The sequence below is a fragment of the Physeter macrocephalus genome, chromosome 16 (genome assembly GCF_002837175.3).
Source record: "Physeter macrocephalus isolate SW-GA chromosome 16, ASM283717v5, whole genome shotgun sequence".
NCBI classification, from domain to species: Eukaryota; Metazoa; Chordata; class Mammalia; order Artiodactyla; family Physeteridae; genus Physeter; species Physeter macrocephalus.
In genome coordinates this window covers 4436582-4452331 of record NC_041229.1, presented here as the reverse complement: position 1 = coordinate 4452331, position 15750 = coordinate 4436582, and the positions used below count along the sequence as shown (strand labels likewise).

Genomic DNA, 15750 nt, shown 5'->3' with positions numbered 1-15750 from the left:
GGCGAGGAAAGGGCGAAGCCGGCTCCGGGCTGGCAGCGCGCTGGGAAGGGGCGCGCCCTGCGCGGGGTCGGAGCAGAGGAAAGCTGCCTCATGGAAGCCCTTCCTCTGCCCGGGGGGAGGGCCTTCTGCAAACCTGCCTGGACTCGGAACAATTCATCCTGGGTTTTTTTTTTTTATCCTGTTTTTAATAAAATCATTTTCAGAACCCCAAAGAGGGCGGTACCCAGAGGAATCTGGAAAATACCCCGCAGGGGCGGGGAGTGGGGCGTGTCCGTATCAGGCCGCTGCAGGCGAACAGACGGGCGCATTGCGGGCAGACAACCGTGCACGGTTCCAGAGGCCCAAGCACGCCCCCGCCCAGGCCGAGCTGCGGGCCCCCACCCACTCTGCGCACACCCCCGCGTACACCCCCGCGTCTCAGGGCCTCGGAGTCCCGGCGGGGGCGGGGCGTCAGCGGCTGGGGGCGGGGCCGGGCGGGGGTGCGAGGCTGCGGCGGCTGGAGGTGCGGGCCCTTCCGTCCCCTGATTGGATGTGGGCTGAACAAGGGGCGGTGTCTTGCGGCGGTTCTGCGGGCCGGCATTGGGCGCTGGATATGGAGGGCGTGGTTTTGTGAAGTCAGTTCCGGTCGGTGTAAAACCCCCGGGGCGGCGGCGAACGGGCTTCAGATGCTTCTGGGTCGCGGTGGGGAGAGTTCCCGAGTCGGAGTGTGTGAGCTTCAGCGCCGAGCGCTAGAGCGACCCGGCGAGGGATGGCGGCCACCAGGACCGCGGCCGCCGCGCCCACGGGCAAACTCCTGGTCCTGCTGCTTCTCGGGCTCACGGCGCCCGCCGCGGCTCTGGCCGGCTACATTGAGGTGGGCACCGGGCGAGCGCCCGAGCCCTTTCTCCTGCGCCCGCGAAGGAGCGCGGCCTGCTGGCGGGCGGGCCGCGGGGTCCGGGCCGGGCGGGGGGCGCGTCGCGTGGGGCGGTGGGGGTGGTCCGGCGCTGCAGCGGGTCTGGCGCGCCTCCCCCGCCCGCCCCTGCTTGGCGCAGCGCTTAGCGCTGGAGGTCGGGCTGCCTCCGACGCCGCAGAGGCCAAATGAAAGGCATCGGGGTTGCGGGGGGCGGCGGGCCGCCTCGGCCGCCCCAGCCTCCATCCCGCCCGCGGCGGCGCCACATCCTCTGGGGACCCCGCGCGGCCCAGACGCCCACCCTGCCCTCCCCCGGGACCACGCGAGCCTCTGCCGTGCGTCCCGGGGCGGCCCGCAGCCCGAGACCCGGTGCGGCTGGGCTCGCTCCGGGGGCGGCTGTGCAGACCCTGGTCCCGGGCTGGCGCGGGCAGCGCGCTCCCCGCGGGGGGCCGGCGCTTCCCACCGGGGAGCGGCGGATGCGGCCTTTGTTGGCGAGGTGGGCCGAGCCGCGGGGATGCGGGCGTCCCGGCTCGGCGCCGGGGGAGTGCCGCGGTGCGGGGCGAGCGCCTCTTGGGCTGCACCGGAGAAGCTCCGCACCCCGCAGCGGGTGTGCCCTCTCCTTCCTGTGTGTCTCCCGCTCCAGATCCTGCGCGCTGGCATCGGGCCTTCGGGAGGAATTGTTAAATATAGCTGTTTGCCGGAGCCTAATAAACAAGGGGAAACCCCTCTCTGCTGCTGGTGTTGCTCCCTTTTGTGGTGGGTTTCAGCGAGCAGGGACGCGGTACCCGTGAATACGTTGTAAAAACTCTTGTCTAATCGTACTTTTTTGGTGTAAGTAGTTTTTCTGCACCTGATAACCCCGTGGCATCTCTGTGCCGGGAGGACGTTCCAGTGCCTGGGCTCCTGGGTGATTCGCTGGGGTCGGGCCGCGGGGACAGGCGGGGTTGCTGAGGTCCGTGGGTCCTGCAGGGTGGCCTGGACGTGGCCGCTTCACAGAAACCTTTCTGTTCCTGAGGGAGACGTGGGACTTTAATTTTACTTGCCTTCTCGAAATAGTGCTTGAACTGTCGGACTGGAATGTTTCGGGTGTGTAGTTTATTTCCCCTTTTCGCTATTTTAAAAATTACAATGGATTTCTGCGTGGTTGGCTAATTTCAGAGAGAAGTGAGACTGGATTTGATTACCTAGGCATTGACTGAGAAGTTTCTAATAAAAACCCACAGTTAGAACGTATTCTTCTGCAGAATGTGTAAATATTTCCACGATTAGAATAAATCTAATCAAGAACAAACCTCCGATGGAACGGCTTAAAACGTTTGTATGCATCCTGCTTAAAGCTTTGATTCTTGGGGGGCCGGGGGCGGGGAGAAGTTTGAAGTAGAAATAGTTAATGTTTATATACGCATGCTTTTAGATTAGGATTATTTTCGTTTCCACACAGTGGTTAGTTGGATTTATATCTGTGTTCCCCAATATGGTGTCGCAGGGAAGCAAGCTAGATCATTGGGATGGGAGGGGAAGGAAGAAGATTTTGTATGGAACATAGAATTTAACTCTTAGGTCAGGATGTCAAAAACCATTGTTCACACTCTTTTTCCTCACTTCTCAGAGGTATGAGTAACTTCAGGTACTAGTGAATTCACACAAAAGGGTCCATCAATTTTAAAGTACATCTTCCTTTCAGGTTTAAATGGAATATTAATACTTGATGCCTGCAGAGAAAGAGAAATGAACAATATCAGAATTAGCTGTTGTGGATTAAATTTGATTATTACCCACATCATTGTTCAATCGGAGAGTCTGGCTAGACGGAAAGTAGGAATTAGACATTTCCCTAAAATGGTTTTTGAATGCTGTGTTATGAAACTTCTCTTCTTTGGAACTGTATTTTTGCCCATACTTGCTAAATTATCTTTCAAACGGTTTTTCCTTTTGTCCAAGAGGCAGAATTTCCTTCATATGTATATAATTTGATTTAGTTTATTTGCTTACAGGCAAAGGACTGCCTAAGCCTTGATTTAGATGAGAATGGCCTTAATCACGATTCGCTTTGGGATGGTCCTTATTGAGATTAGCCAAAAGGAGTCTAGCCAAATCCCTGATCAAATTGCTTGGCACAGAATTATTGATTGGCAAATCTTGAGTGTTGCTTGGTGTTGACTGAATTAATCTCTTACACCTGTTTAAAAGAAAAAAAGTCTCTGTACTCAGGGTCACTTCCTCTGTTAAATCTGAGACAAGTTCAGTCGTGGGCCTGCTCCCATGTGGGATTCTCAGACGGTGTTTGTGCTGAAATTCTGCACTCTGTACAGTGGACATTGAGGCTTCTGAGAGCCAGTTCATTCCACCACATTTTAAAATGAGTGGGCCCTTTGATAGCCAATTTTCAGGAAACTCAACGTATGACGTCTGAGGCAGAGGATCAAGAAGCTTTGTGCTGATATTTCTGATTGGTGGTGGAGTGGATGTCACATTATGATCTGGACAGATACCAATGCCTCTGATAGGAACATCAGCTTGTTAACCTCATAACCATGTTAAAATCGTTTGATAAATATGATGAGCTGAGTTTTGGCAAATCAGGCCCTCCTTTCGTGGGCGTTTGTTTCATCCTCTAAAGCTGGGCTGTCCCACAGTGTAGCCACTTGCAGTGTGGCTATTGTGATTGAGGAATGAACTTTCCATTTTATTTAATTTTAGCTAATTTATATTTTAAAACAAATACTCTATTCGGTGATTGGAAAACATTTAACTGTGCTTGGAACAACTTGGTATATGAGTCTGCTTTTTAAACTATTTGATACATTTTATGAAATCTAAATGCAGATCCAGTATTTCTTGTGAAAATTTAGCATCTGAATTGAGGTGTACTGTAGGTGTAAAACGCACACCAAATTTTGAAGACTTAGTATGAAAAAACTTGTAAAATAACTCATTTATAATTTTCATATTGATTGTATTGAAATGATAATATTTTACACATTGGGTAAGTAAAATATATTAAAATTAGTTTCACCTGTTTCTTCAAATTTTAATGTGTCTTCTAGAAAATACAACATATGTAACTCATATCTACTGGACAATACTAATTTAATTTCTTGCTTAAGGTTGGTGCTGCGTGAGTGTTTTTATGAGCACAATTTTAAAATGTTGCTATTTTTTCCCCCAATAAAGTCTTGCTTAAAGTTGGTCCAGTATGATGTTAAGAACAATTTTGAATATTTTTCTGTTACTTTTTTCAATTATAATTTTTATTTAGAAATAATTTCAAGGTTACAAAAAATTATTAAAATTGTATGAACAGCTCTTATACTCTTTACCCAGATTCATCAATTTAACATTTCTCCTATTCAGCATTTGCTTTTTCATTCATTTTGTTATTACGTATTTTTTGCTGAACCGTTTTGAGAGCGGGTTGCATACATCATGTCCCTCTACCCTTGAAAACGTCAGTGAGTATTTCCTAAGAACCAAGGAAGTTGTCCTACATAAGCTTAGTACAGTTATCAGCTTAAAGAAATTTAACTTTGATACAATACTTTGATCAAGTCTGCTGTGTATTCCATTTTGCCAGTTGAACCAATAATGTCCTTCACAGCATTTGAAAACATTTTTGTTTGTTTGTTAAAGAGCTTTAGAATTCTTGGCAATAATATGTGAAGGGTTAATTTTTTTCCAAATATAAAAATCATGTTTTTAACTTATCTGATATTGTTTCAACTCTGGAAAATCAAAACTTTAAAACCTTTCAGGATTCATTAATTATATTTCTCTTACTGAATTCTTGGGCTTTTGCATTTTCTTTTTAAAATAAGAAAAATTATATAGGGAGTGCATATTCATTGTAAAAATTTTAAATGCATTTGAACAATAAGAAATGAAAAATAATCTGAGATTGTGTTGTCCAGGGAAATCTCACTGTAAACGTTTTGGTGTGGTGTGTATCCTGCTAGAGCTCTCAGGTACATACATTTTATCAAAGTGACACATAAATTGAGTGTTGAAGCTGGTACCTAACAATTACTATTTTGAATTGTTCTCAAATGAACTACTGAAAGAAAATAGTTTTCTGTGTGATAAAAAGTAGGGATAAATTTTTGTGCAGTAACTGTAAAGTCTGTGGAGGGAGGCCATTTGAGAATTCGAAATTGCCCATAATCCAATTTTCATGAGTTGTTTTTTTAGTGAGATAAACTAGATTACCTTGACCTCTTAATTAAATTTCGTATAGTGTACCTTGATTTATGTCCTAGGATGTGGAAAGTGAACCATGTAGGTGCATTCAAATAGAAACAAGTTCCAGTCCTTTGTATCAAGTACAACTAATAACTACTTTATTGCTGAGAGAAATTTTCTTACATAAGCATCATGAAGGCTTTTTTTAATGAAACTTTTTGAAACATAACTATAATCTATTTTTAAAATACAACTTTTCATTTGTTATTCATCCCACTAGTGTTTGTTGAACATTGCTACCAGGTTCTGTGTTAGATGCTAAACAGTGCAGTAATAAAAGCAACTATGCGTAGGGCCTTTTCCTCTGCAGTGCACTTGTATGATGTGATTTCCAGGCCCTACCCCCAGAGATTCTCATTGAGGGTATCTGGGATTCTCATTGTCACAGGCTCCTCAGGGGACTTTTATGTGCAGGTAGAGAAAAACAAACTCCAGCAAACAAAAAGCCAACAGAACTCATTTGGGGACATTATCTTATTTAAGTCCCCCAAAGTCTGGAAGTAGGTATTTGTATCCATACCTAAAACGGGAGTCAGGTGAGGCCGAGGGTTCAAGGCAGTGCAGCAGGGCCAGGGTGAAAATTGGTCTGTCATATTCTGAGTCTCTCCCTCGCTCTTTCTTCTATTATCAGGGTATTTTGGTTGCAGATTTCTTTTTACTCCGGTCCACCTGTTTTCTCCACTATCAAAAAACCTGATGTGAATATTTTCTTTAAAAGAAACTAATTTCATAGATGTTGTAATATTATCATGAATCAATATATGCCAAACTGCTAACAGTGGTTATCTTTGAAGGATGTAATTACAGGGGACTTTGCCTTTTTACATTTTCCGTAGGTTTTAAAAAACGTCTAATGCTTTTTAATATAATAGGCAAGTTCTCTCTTTTTTGGCTGCGTTGCATCTTTGTTGCTGCGCGCAGGCTTTCTCTAGTTGCGGTGAGCGGGGGCTACTCTTCTTTGCGGTGTGCGGGCATCTCATTGTGGTGGCTTCTCGTTGTGGAGCACGGGCTCTAGGCACGCGGGCTTCAGTAGTTGCGGCACGTGGGCTCAGTAGTTGTGGCTCGCGGGCTCTAGAGCGCAGGCTCAGTAGTTGTGGTGCACGGGGCTTAGTTGCTCCGCGGCATGTGGGATCTTCCCGCACCAGGGCTCGAACCCGTGTCCCCTGCACTGGTAGGCAGATTCTTAACCACTGCGCCACCAGGGAAGTCCGTATCTTTGTATTCTGATAACAAATTTTAAGGAAAGAAACGGTGACCACTTGTGGGGAATCTTACCAAAATCAGTGTATGGGATTATTTGGAAGAGAAAAGGTTACTGGCACCAGATTTATGATCCTTGGCCTAGTTGATAGACAAACTATTAGGAAGAGACTGACACAGTAACCAATATGACTGGAATAAGATTGTGGTCCAGAAAAAAGTCAATCAGCATTTGGAGTGGGGCACCTGTGGTGCGGGTTAATTGAACAGCTCAGCACAACCTTTCTACTCTGCCTTCCTCAGCCTCCTGTGGCTGCAGAATGGCTGTTGCAGTTTCAGAGCACGTGCTTTGATTTGATAACATCCAGGGGATTGTGGGGCTTTCTCAGAGCACATCAGCACAAGACCCTTCAAGTCTTACTGTACAGAATTATATCAGGTGCTTCCAGCCACACCAGTCATGGGTGGGGAGGGGATGGTGGCGCTGTGATAGGCTTAGACTGCACACTGGGTTCTGTTGGAAAAGAGGGCTGTGGATGTTGGGTAGATAGCAACCCTTCGTCTGCTACCAGGGCATTATCTGTTTGGGAGGTTATATAGCTAGGCTGACTGGAAAGAAAAAGAATGAATTTATTCTTACCTAAATGATCTGTGAGTTAAAAGTTTGCCGGTGCAATTGAGACCTCAAAGGAACTTCTCAGGTGATTTATCAGGATCTCGGCACGTCCTTTTGAGGGATATTGCCATCCAGAACAGAAAGGCAGGAATGGAGAAGTATGTGAAAATTTGTAAGGGAGGTAATTAGCATAGAGAAGAAGAAAACATGGGATTTAGTGTGGGTGAAGAATGTAAGCATTGTCAAATTTTTATATATTGGCTCTGGAAGGCTAAATAGATGACTTACCTAGGCTGAAGCAGAATTTTTACCTGGAGAAATGAGCCAGTAAGAGTGTGAAGAGTACAGGACCCTTTAATTATGAATATGACCAACATAATATAGTAAATATATAAAAGATACTCATATCCACCACCCAGTTTTGTTAAATTTTAGCACTTTCTGTATTTGCTTTAGCCTGGTTTTTTTTTTTTTTTTTCTTTTTTTCCAAAGAACTAAAACATCATCATTAGAGAAATAAAACATTGTTAGGCCTCCTTTGAACTTTCCCCCATCCCATTAACCTTCCTTTCCAGAAGTAACTCTTACCTTGAGTTGGGAATTCAGCATGCCCACTCATGTTTTCGTGTTGAGAGACCCCTTTCATCTCTCTGGATTCCGAAGAAACTTACCCAGGCTCTTAGAGTTGTAATAAATATTTAGCAGTGCAGAGTACTAATTGTTTGAGCATATTAGGATGATTTTAGAAGGTAACGATGCTAACATATTTGAACTGAAAGTAAGGGTAGCCCTGTGCTCATGAAGGTGCCAAGCACTCAAGGCAACATTGCAGCCCTCTTCACCCACATCTCAAGCCTGGAATATTTTTGAGCTTTTAAAAATTTAAATACACAAAGGAAAAAAAGTTATAGCTCAATGTATTTTCGTAAAACATACTTGTGTGACCACTGCCAAGGTCAAGAAATAGAACATTTCCGTCCCCCACTTCCCCCTCCCCCTCCTTCTCCCCCCCAACTATTAGCCCGACTTCTATGGTGATTATGTCTTGCTTTTCTTTTTTATAGTTTTACCACCCAAAGCGTTCATCCCTAAACACTGTAGTTTAGTTTTTCCTGTTTTCTCGCTTTATATAAATAGAATCTTTCAGTATATATTAAGTATCTGGCTTCTTTCACTGAACATGTTTTTGAGGGTCATTTGGAGTGATGAGTATAGCTGTGGTTCACTTGTTTCCACAGCAGTATAGTATTCCAATGTATGAAGAAACCACAATTTGTTCTACTGTTGATGGACATTTGGAATGTTTCTGGTTTGAGGTTATTGAGATAATACTGCCCTCTCTGCTGTTTGCCTTTTTACGCTATTCTTAATGGTGTCTTTAGAGGAAGTTCTTAAGTTTAATGTCTGATTTATCAGTTTTGTTTTTTTTAATTATGGTAGGTGCTTTTTGTGTCCCATGTGAGAAGTTTTCCCCACCCTGAGGACATAGTTATTCTCCTGTTGCCTACTAGGGGCCTTTTGTTTTGCCTGTCACATTTGGAGCTACAGTTTACCTGGAACTGATTGTTGTGTAGATATGAAGTATTGGTCTTTTTAGTATTATTACTTTTTCCATATGGCTATCCAACTTGCACCGTTTATTGTCAAGTTCTCCTTTCGCTTCTGTTCTCCCATGCCACCTTTGTTGTTAATTAATATCTCTGTATGGGTGAGTCTATTTCTGGGCTCTCCTAATCCATTGATCTCTTCTCTATCCCTGTACCAAGTCCACACTGTCTTAATGACTGTACTTTATAATAAGGTTTTTATTTTTTAAAATAATTTTATTTATTTATTTTTTTGGCTGCGTTGGGTCTTCGTTGTTGCGCACGGGCTTTCTCTAATTGCAGCGAGCGGGAGCTGCTCTTCGTTGCGGTGCGCAGGCTTCTCATTGCGGTGGCTTCTCTTGTTGTGGAGCACAGGCTCTAGGCGCGTGGGCTTCAGTAGTTATGGCGCGCGGGCTCAGTAGTTGTGGCTCTTAGGCTCTAGAGTGCAGGCTCAGTAGTTGAGGCGCACGGGGTTAGTTGCTCCATGGCATGTGGGATCTTCCCGGACCAGGGCTTGAACCCGTGTCCTGGAATTGGCAGGCGGATTCTTAACCACTGTGCCATCAGGGAAGTCCCTGTAATAAGGTTTTATAACTACTAGAGCAAGCCCTTCTGCCTTGGTTGTCTTCAGTAATGTCTTGACTATTCTTTAACCCTTTTCTTTCCATTTACATTTGCCACATTTAGCCAAAAACACTTGTTGGAATTTAGATTCGATTGCATTGAGTCTGTAGTTGAATTGGGAAAAATAGACATTTTTCCAATACTGAGTCTCCCAACCCAGAAACATGGCATATACCTTTATTTAGGTCCTCTCTAGTTACTCTCAGTGTTTTTTTTTTTGTTTGTTTGTTTTTTTTTTGTGGTACGTGGGCCTCTCACTGTTGTGGCCTCTCCCATTGCAGAGCACAGGCTCCGGACGCGCAGGCTCAGCGGCCATGGCTCACGGGCCCAGCCGCTCTGCGGCATGTGGGATCTTCCCGGATCGGGGCACGAACCCGTGTCCCCTGCATCGGCAGGCGGATTCTCAACCACTGCGCCACCAGGGAAGCCCCACCCTCAGTGTTTTATAGCTTTTTGCATAGAGATCTTGTACATCTCATGTTAGATTTATTTATAGATATTTGATTTTTTTAAAATGCTATTGTAAATGGCATCTTAAAGTTGTCATATTGTTGTGGTTGTTGAAATGAAGTTGATATTTTCAAATTGATCATGTATTCAGCGGTCTTGCTAAGCTTGTGTACTAATTCTAATAATTTATCTGTAATTTTGAAAATTTCTGAGTATATTCTGTGAATTGTGAGTTTTATTACTTTCCTTTTATTTTAAAAAACGAGATATAATTGAATATAACATTGTGTAAGTTTATGGTGTACAGTGTTCCGATTTGATACTTTTTTTTTTTTTTTTTTTTTTTTTGCGATACACGGGCCTCTCACTGTTGTGGCCTCTCCCTTTGCGGAGCGCAGGCTCCGGACGCACAGGCTCAGCGGCCATGGCTCACGGGCCCAGCCGCTCCGCGGCACGTGGGATCTTCCTGGGCCGGGGCACGAACCCGTGTCCCCTGCATCGGCAGGCGGACTCTCAACCACTGCGCCACCAGGGAAGCCCTGATACATTTTTATATTGCAGTATGTTTACCATTGTACCATTGCTGCTAATACCTCTATCAAACATAATTATTTCTTTTTGGTGGTGAGAGCTATTAAGATCTAGTCTTCTGGCAACTTTGAAGTTTATAAAACAGTCTTGTTGACTGTAATCACTGTGCTGAATGTTAGATCTCCAGAGTTTATCTGCTGTTTACAAATTTGTACCATTAAACAGCATGCAAGTTTTTTTTGTTTGTTTGTTTTTGTTTTTTTGCATTACGCCGGCCTCTCACTGTTGTGGCCTCTCCCGTTGCGGAGCACAGTCTCCGGATGTGCAGGCTCAGCGGCCATGGCTCACGGGCTCAGCCGCTCTGTGACACGCGGGATCCCCCCGGACCGGGGCACGAACCCGTGTCCCCTGCACCGGCAGGCGGACTCCCAACCACTGCGCCACCAGGGAAGCCCCAACATGCAAGTTTTGATATATAATATTTGCATTATCATTCAAGTAAAAAAAATAGATTTTTCCATTGTGATTTAATTTTTTTACCCACAGGTAATTTAGAAGTACACTTCTTAATTTCCAAAGATGTGGAGATTATCTGGTTGTCTTTTTGCTGTTTATTTCTAAGTTAACTGCATGTGGTTAGAGAATTAGTCTGTATGATTTCAGTTTTTTGAAATTTATTGAGACTTGCTTTATGACCTAGTTTATGGTAGAATTTTTGTTGTGTGCGTAGAGAAAATGTTTATTCTGTAGTTGTTACTTCCAGTGTTTTATATGTATTCTGATCATGCTGTTTTCATGTTGTTCAGATCTTTATTCTTATGATTTTTTAACTCTTCTTTTTTTTCTTTTATTGAGAAAGGTATGTTAAAAAATCTCCCACTGTGATTTTGGGAAAGTTTTTTTTCTCCTTGTCATTCTGACAATTTTTGCTTTGCTTATTTTGAGGCTGTCATTAGGTGCATACAGATTTAAAATTGCTATCTATTCCTGAAGAATTGGACTTCTCAGAGTTATAGTTTCCCTTGTTATCTCCAGTAAGGTTTTTGCCTTTATCAGTACTTTGTCTACTATTTCCATCTTTGTGTTTTAGATGTGTTTATGGTTGTTTTTTCTTTTGTTAACTTAGGAGACAGTGTTTGTCTTTTACTGGAATATTTAGTCCATTTACATTTAATGTGATTGCTAAAGTATTTGGGTTTTCATCTACCTTCTTATTTAGTGTTTTTTGTTTGCTCTGCTGGTTCATATGTTTCTTTTTTTTCTTTTTTTTTAAATTGAAGTGTAATTGGCACACAACATATTAGTTTCAGGTGCACAACGTAATGATTTGATATTTGTATGGGTTGTGAAATGATCACCACAGTAAGACTAGTTAACATCCATCACCACAGATAGTTACATATTTTCATGTGTGTGTGATGAGAACTTTTAAGATTAACTCTCTTAGCAACTTTAAAATATACAATACAGTGTTATTATTTATAGTCACCATGCTGTACATTACATCCCCAGGACTTATTTATATTATAACTAGAAGTTTGTACCTTTTGACCACCTTCACATATTTTGCCCGCCCTCCACCCCTCAACCTCCATTTCCCACCTCTGACAATGAGTGATCTTTTCTCTATATCTACGAGTTCAGTGTTTTTAGAGTCCACGTATAAGTGAGATTACACAGTATTTATCTTCCTCTGTCTGACTTATTTCACTTAGCGTAATCCCCTCAAGGGGATTATGTTGTTGCAAATGGTAGGGTATCCTTTTTCGTAGCTAAATAATATTCGTGTGTGTGTGTGTGTGTATGTACACAGCATATTTTTTTTATTCATTCACTTATCAATGGACATTTAGGTTGCTATGTTTATTCCCTTATTTAACTCCTTTGGAGGTGGTTATTATTTTACTTCTCTCTCCTATTACTTTGAAACATATTTGTATAATCTTTTGTTTTCCCTTTAGTGGTTACTTTAGACATTTCAATATCTTTCACTTAATCAGTGTCTTATATTAATTGGTATTTTTGCCCTCCTCCTTCTCAGTAGAAGGTTATTAGAACACTTTAACTCTATTTAACCCCTCTCAAGATTTTTGCCATTGTTGTTATGTATGTTAATTTCATTTAAACCCCAGAAGACCTCATACAGGCCATGTTTTATACAGTCAAATGAATTTAGATCAGTGATTATGAACTTTGGAGGCACACTGGTATCATCTGGGGGAACATTTACAAAACACAGATTGTCTGCACTCCAATTCAGACAGATTTCATCAGGGTCTCTTTAGGGGGGGTGTCAAGCATTAGTGTTTCTTAAAAACTCCTCTGGTGATTCAAAGATTCAGTGAGTTTGAAAGCCTCTGATTTAGATTTACATATTCTCTTTGTTATTCTTCCTGCCTTTTGTTATCTCTGACCTTCTTTTTGGGATAATTTTTTGTCTTCCAAAACACACTTTAGAATTTTCTTAAGGTTGGCTGGTGACATATATTCTTTCACCATATACCTGTTTTAGTGTCTTTCTTGCAAGATAGGTTCATCGGGAATAGAATTTCTTTCATCATTTTAAAGATCTTATTCTTTATTCTATTCCTGGTCAATATCCTGGTGTTCAATATTATCAATAGCTTATTGGAATTAACTGTCAGATTGTTGTTCTTTGAAGATAATATGTCCCTTATCTCTGAGTACTTAGTAGATTATCTCTTTGAATCTGATTTTCAGCAATTTTACTATGTACCTAGGTTTGGATTTTTTAAAAATGTATAGTCCTTTGGCATCCTTGGGGGGTTGGTTCCAGGACGCCCCTACCCCCAATACCAAAATCTGTGATGCTCAAGTCTGTTATATAAAATGGTTCTAGTATTTGCATGTAACTGTCGAATATCCTCCTGTATAATTGCAGTCATCTCTAGATTACTTAAAATACCTAATGCAATGTAAATGCTATGTAAATAGTTATAAATATAATGTAAATGCTATGTAAATAGTTGTAAATATAATGTAAATGCTATGTAAATAGTTGTTGGCCCGTGGCAAAGTCGAGTTTTGCTATTATGAATTTTCTGAATTTTTTTTCCCCGAGTAGTTTCAATCCATGGATACACAATCTGAGGATATGGAAGGCTGACTGTCTTTGGCTTGTAGAGCTCCTTGAATCTGTGGTTTGATGTCTTTCATCAGTTTTAGACAATTATCAGCCATTATCTAAGTATTTAAGTATTTAAATATTGCTTCTGCCTATTTCTCTTTTCTCTGGGACTCCAAAAACAAACATCGTAGAAACTGTTACTCTGTCCTGTGTGTTTTTCCATGCCTCATTTGATAGCTTTTCTTTTGACCCATCTTTCGGCTTACTAATGATTTCTCCAGCTGTATCTAGTCTACCATGAAGTCCTATCCATTGAGTTCTTAATTTTAGTTGTTGTGGTTTTCAGTTTTATAATTTAAAATTGTTTTTTAATTGTTCCTAGATCAGAGATGAAATTCTCAATTTTTGTCTTTTGTGTCTTTGAACATGAAAAGTATACTTGGAGTCTCTGTCTGGTAATTCCTGTGTTTGGGGTCCCTGTGGATCTTTTCCTGTTGTCTGTTTCTGCTGGTTATTTATTCATGTTATTTTGTTTCCTTGTTTGTCAAGTTATTTTTGATTATGAGCCATACGTTTTATTTACACAAATGCTTATAGATTAATTTAAGGCCTAGGCTAATGTTATGCTCCAGAGAATGTTTGATTTGCTTCTACCTGGAGTTTGGTGAACTAGAGATCCAGGATCTCTCATTTCACGGATTGAGAGGATTGGAAGTTGAGCTGCAGTCTCTGTGGAGTCCTGTCAACTCTGGATTACCCTTCTAGGTTCAGCCTGCATTGGGGTATCAACTCCAAACCACTAGGGTATTTCCAAGTATGTTTACTTTCTCCTCTCCCTCCTGCCCTGGACTCCAGTCCCTTTCCCATTGGTCCTTACAGGCTGTTAAAAGCACTGCTCAGCTACTCCCTTTAGGATCTTTCAGCATCCTCAGAGGAAAAAAGCCCTGTGAGCTATATTCATCTCCTTGGACTTTCATCCTCCTCTGGTTACTGACCTAGGAAATCTTCACTGTCTTTTTAGGTCCCTACTGCCTTTAACTAAGTGCTTTTTAAAAAATATTTACTTATGTGGCTGCGCTGAGTCTTAGTTGCCGCACGTGGGATCTTTGTTGCCGAGTGCGGGATCTTCATTGTGACATGTGGGATCTTTAGTTGTGGCACGTGGGATCTGGTTCCCTGACCAGGGATTGAACCCAGGCCCCCTGCATTGGGAGCGCAGAGTCTTAACCACTGGACCACTAGGGAAATCTCTAACTAAGTGCTTTTGAAAAATATTTTGTGTTGCTTTTCTAGCTGTCCTCATCAGGAGGGTTGGTCTGAATTACCTAGTTGACCATAACTGGAAATTAATTCCCTTGAAATTAGATATCTACTGGGAGTTTATAGAGAGAACCTGTGTTACTTTAGGTAGCTGGGGAAGAAGAATAGACAAGCAGGAATAGAGTGGCAGATTCTGGTGGTGGTTGGAGTGATAATAACAGTGATAGTTATATTTATGGTGCAATTAGTATGTATAGTGTTTTACATGTACTCACTGAAACCTTTGAACTACCTTCTGAGACACATACTATGGTTATCCCTGTTTTACAGATATAGGAACCGAGGCGTGGACAGATAAAGTAACTTGACCAAGGTCACAATCAGTAAGTGATGAACTGGCTTTCAAGTTTGTGCTAACTGGTAGAACAGATGGCCTGGTCAGAGGCCTGGAGAAGGGATATCTCAGGTCAGCGTGGGGCCACCAAAGGTTTATGGAGAAGTTACCAAACAGTCAACATTTAGGCAAAAATTTGCAGTAGGTGATTCTTAGAAATCAGAAAGTAAAGAGAAAACTCTTCTGAGGTTATTTCTCCATCTTTTCTCCACTACCAAACCACTATCAGGTCATGGTATTTAGATTTACAGTCATTGTACATTATGACTTGAGTGTATATCATCTCAGGAACCTACTTGCTACTTCTTACAGTCTTTCATTAAAAAAGACTGAGATTCTAAATTGATTTTTTTTTTTTACAGATGATTATTATGCTAACTCTTAGTGTGTATCCTGTGTTAAAGAAAAAATATATGGTCATTGTGAAAAATCTAAAAAACACATGTAAAGCTACAAAACAAACAAAACAAAACAAAAAAACAGAAAGAAATTAACTGTAATTTACCATCCAGGTAAGTAACTTTAAAATTTTCCCAGTCTGTGTTCTGGACATCTTTGTTTTTTGAAAGAATGGATTCCCCCTTATATGTTTATAAGCTGTTTTCCTGCCTTTTGACATATTGAATAACTTTCCAAGCCGTTAAAATATTTTACAGCATCAATTTTAATTGAATCACCCTTAATGGTTTGGGGCATTTGAACTCCCTGCATTTTTTTTTTTTTTTTTTTTTTTTTGTTTTTGGCGGTACACAGGCCTCTCACTGCTGTGGCCTCTCCCGCCGCGGAGCACAGGCTCCGGACGCGCAGGCTCAGCGGCCACGGCTCACGGGCCCAGCCGCTCCGCGGCATGTGGGATCCTCCCGGACCGGGGCACAA

The 15750-nt window shown here is 42.2% G+C and overlaps 1 protein-coding gene across 5 annotated transcripts in view; it reads left to right on the top strand.

Annotated features, from left to right (window-relative positions):
* The first annotated feature begins 655 nt into the window (after window positions 1-655).
* The window catches only part of APLP2 (amyloid beta precursor like protein 2), a 71772-nt gene continuing 56677 nt past the window's right edge, over window positions 656-15750 (top strand). For 2 of the 5 annotated variants that reach the window (XM_055091425.1, XM_028501025.2), the window contains exon 1: window positions 663-853. In XM_055091425.1, the coding sequence (XP_054947400.1) occupies window positions 749-853 (105 nt within the window). In that variant the 5' untranslated portion in view covers window positions 663-748. Of the gene's footprint in view, window positions 854-15363; window positions 15387-15750 lie in introns of those variants that run through there. The other 3 variants (XM_028501027.2, XM_024131240.3, XM_055091424.1) reach the window with 3 other exon arrangements.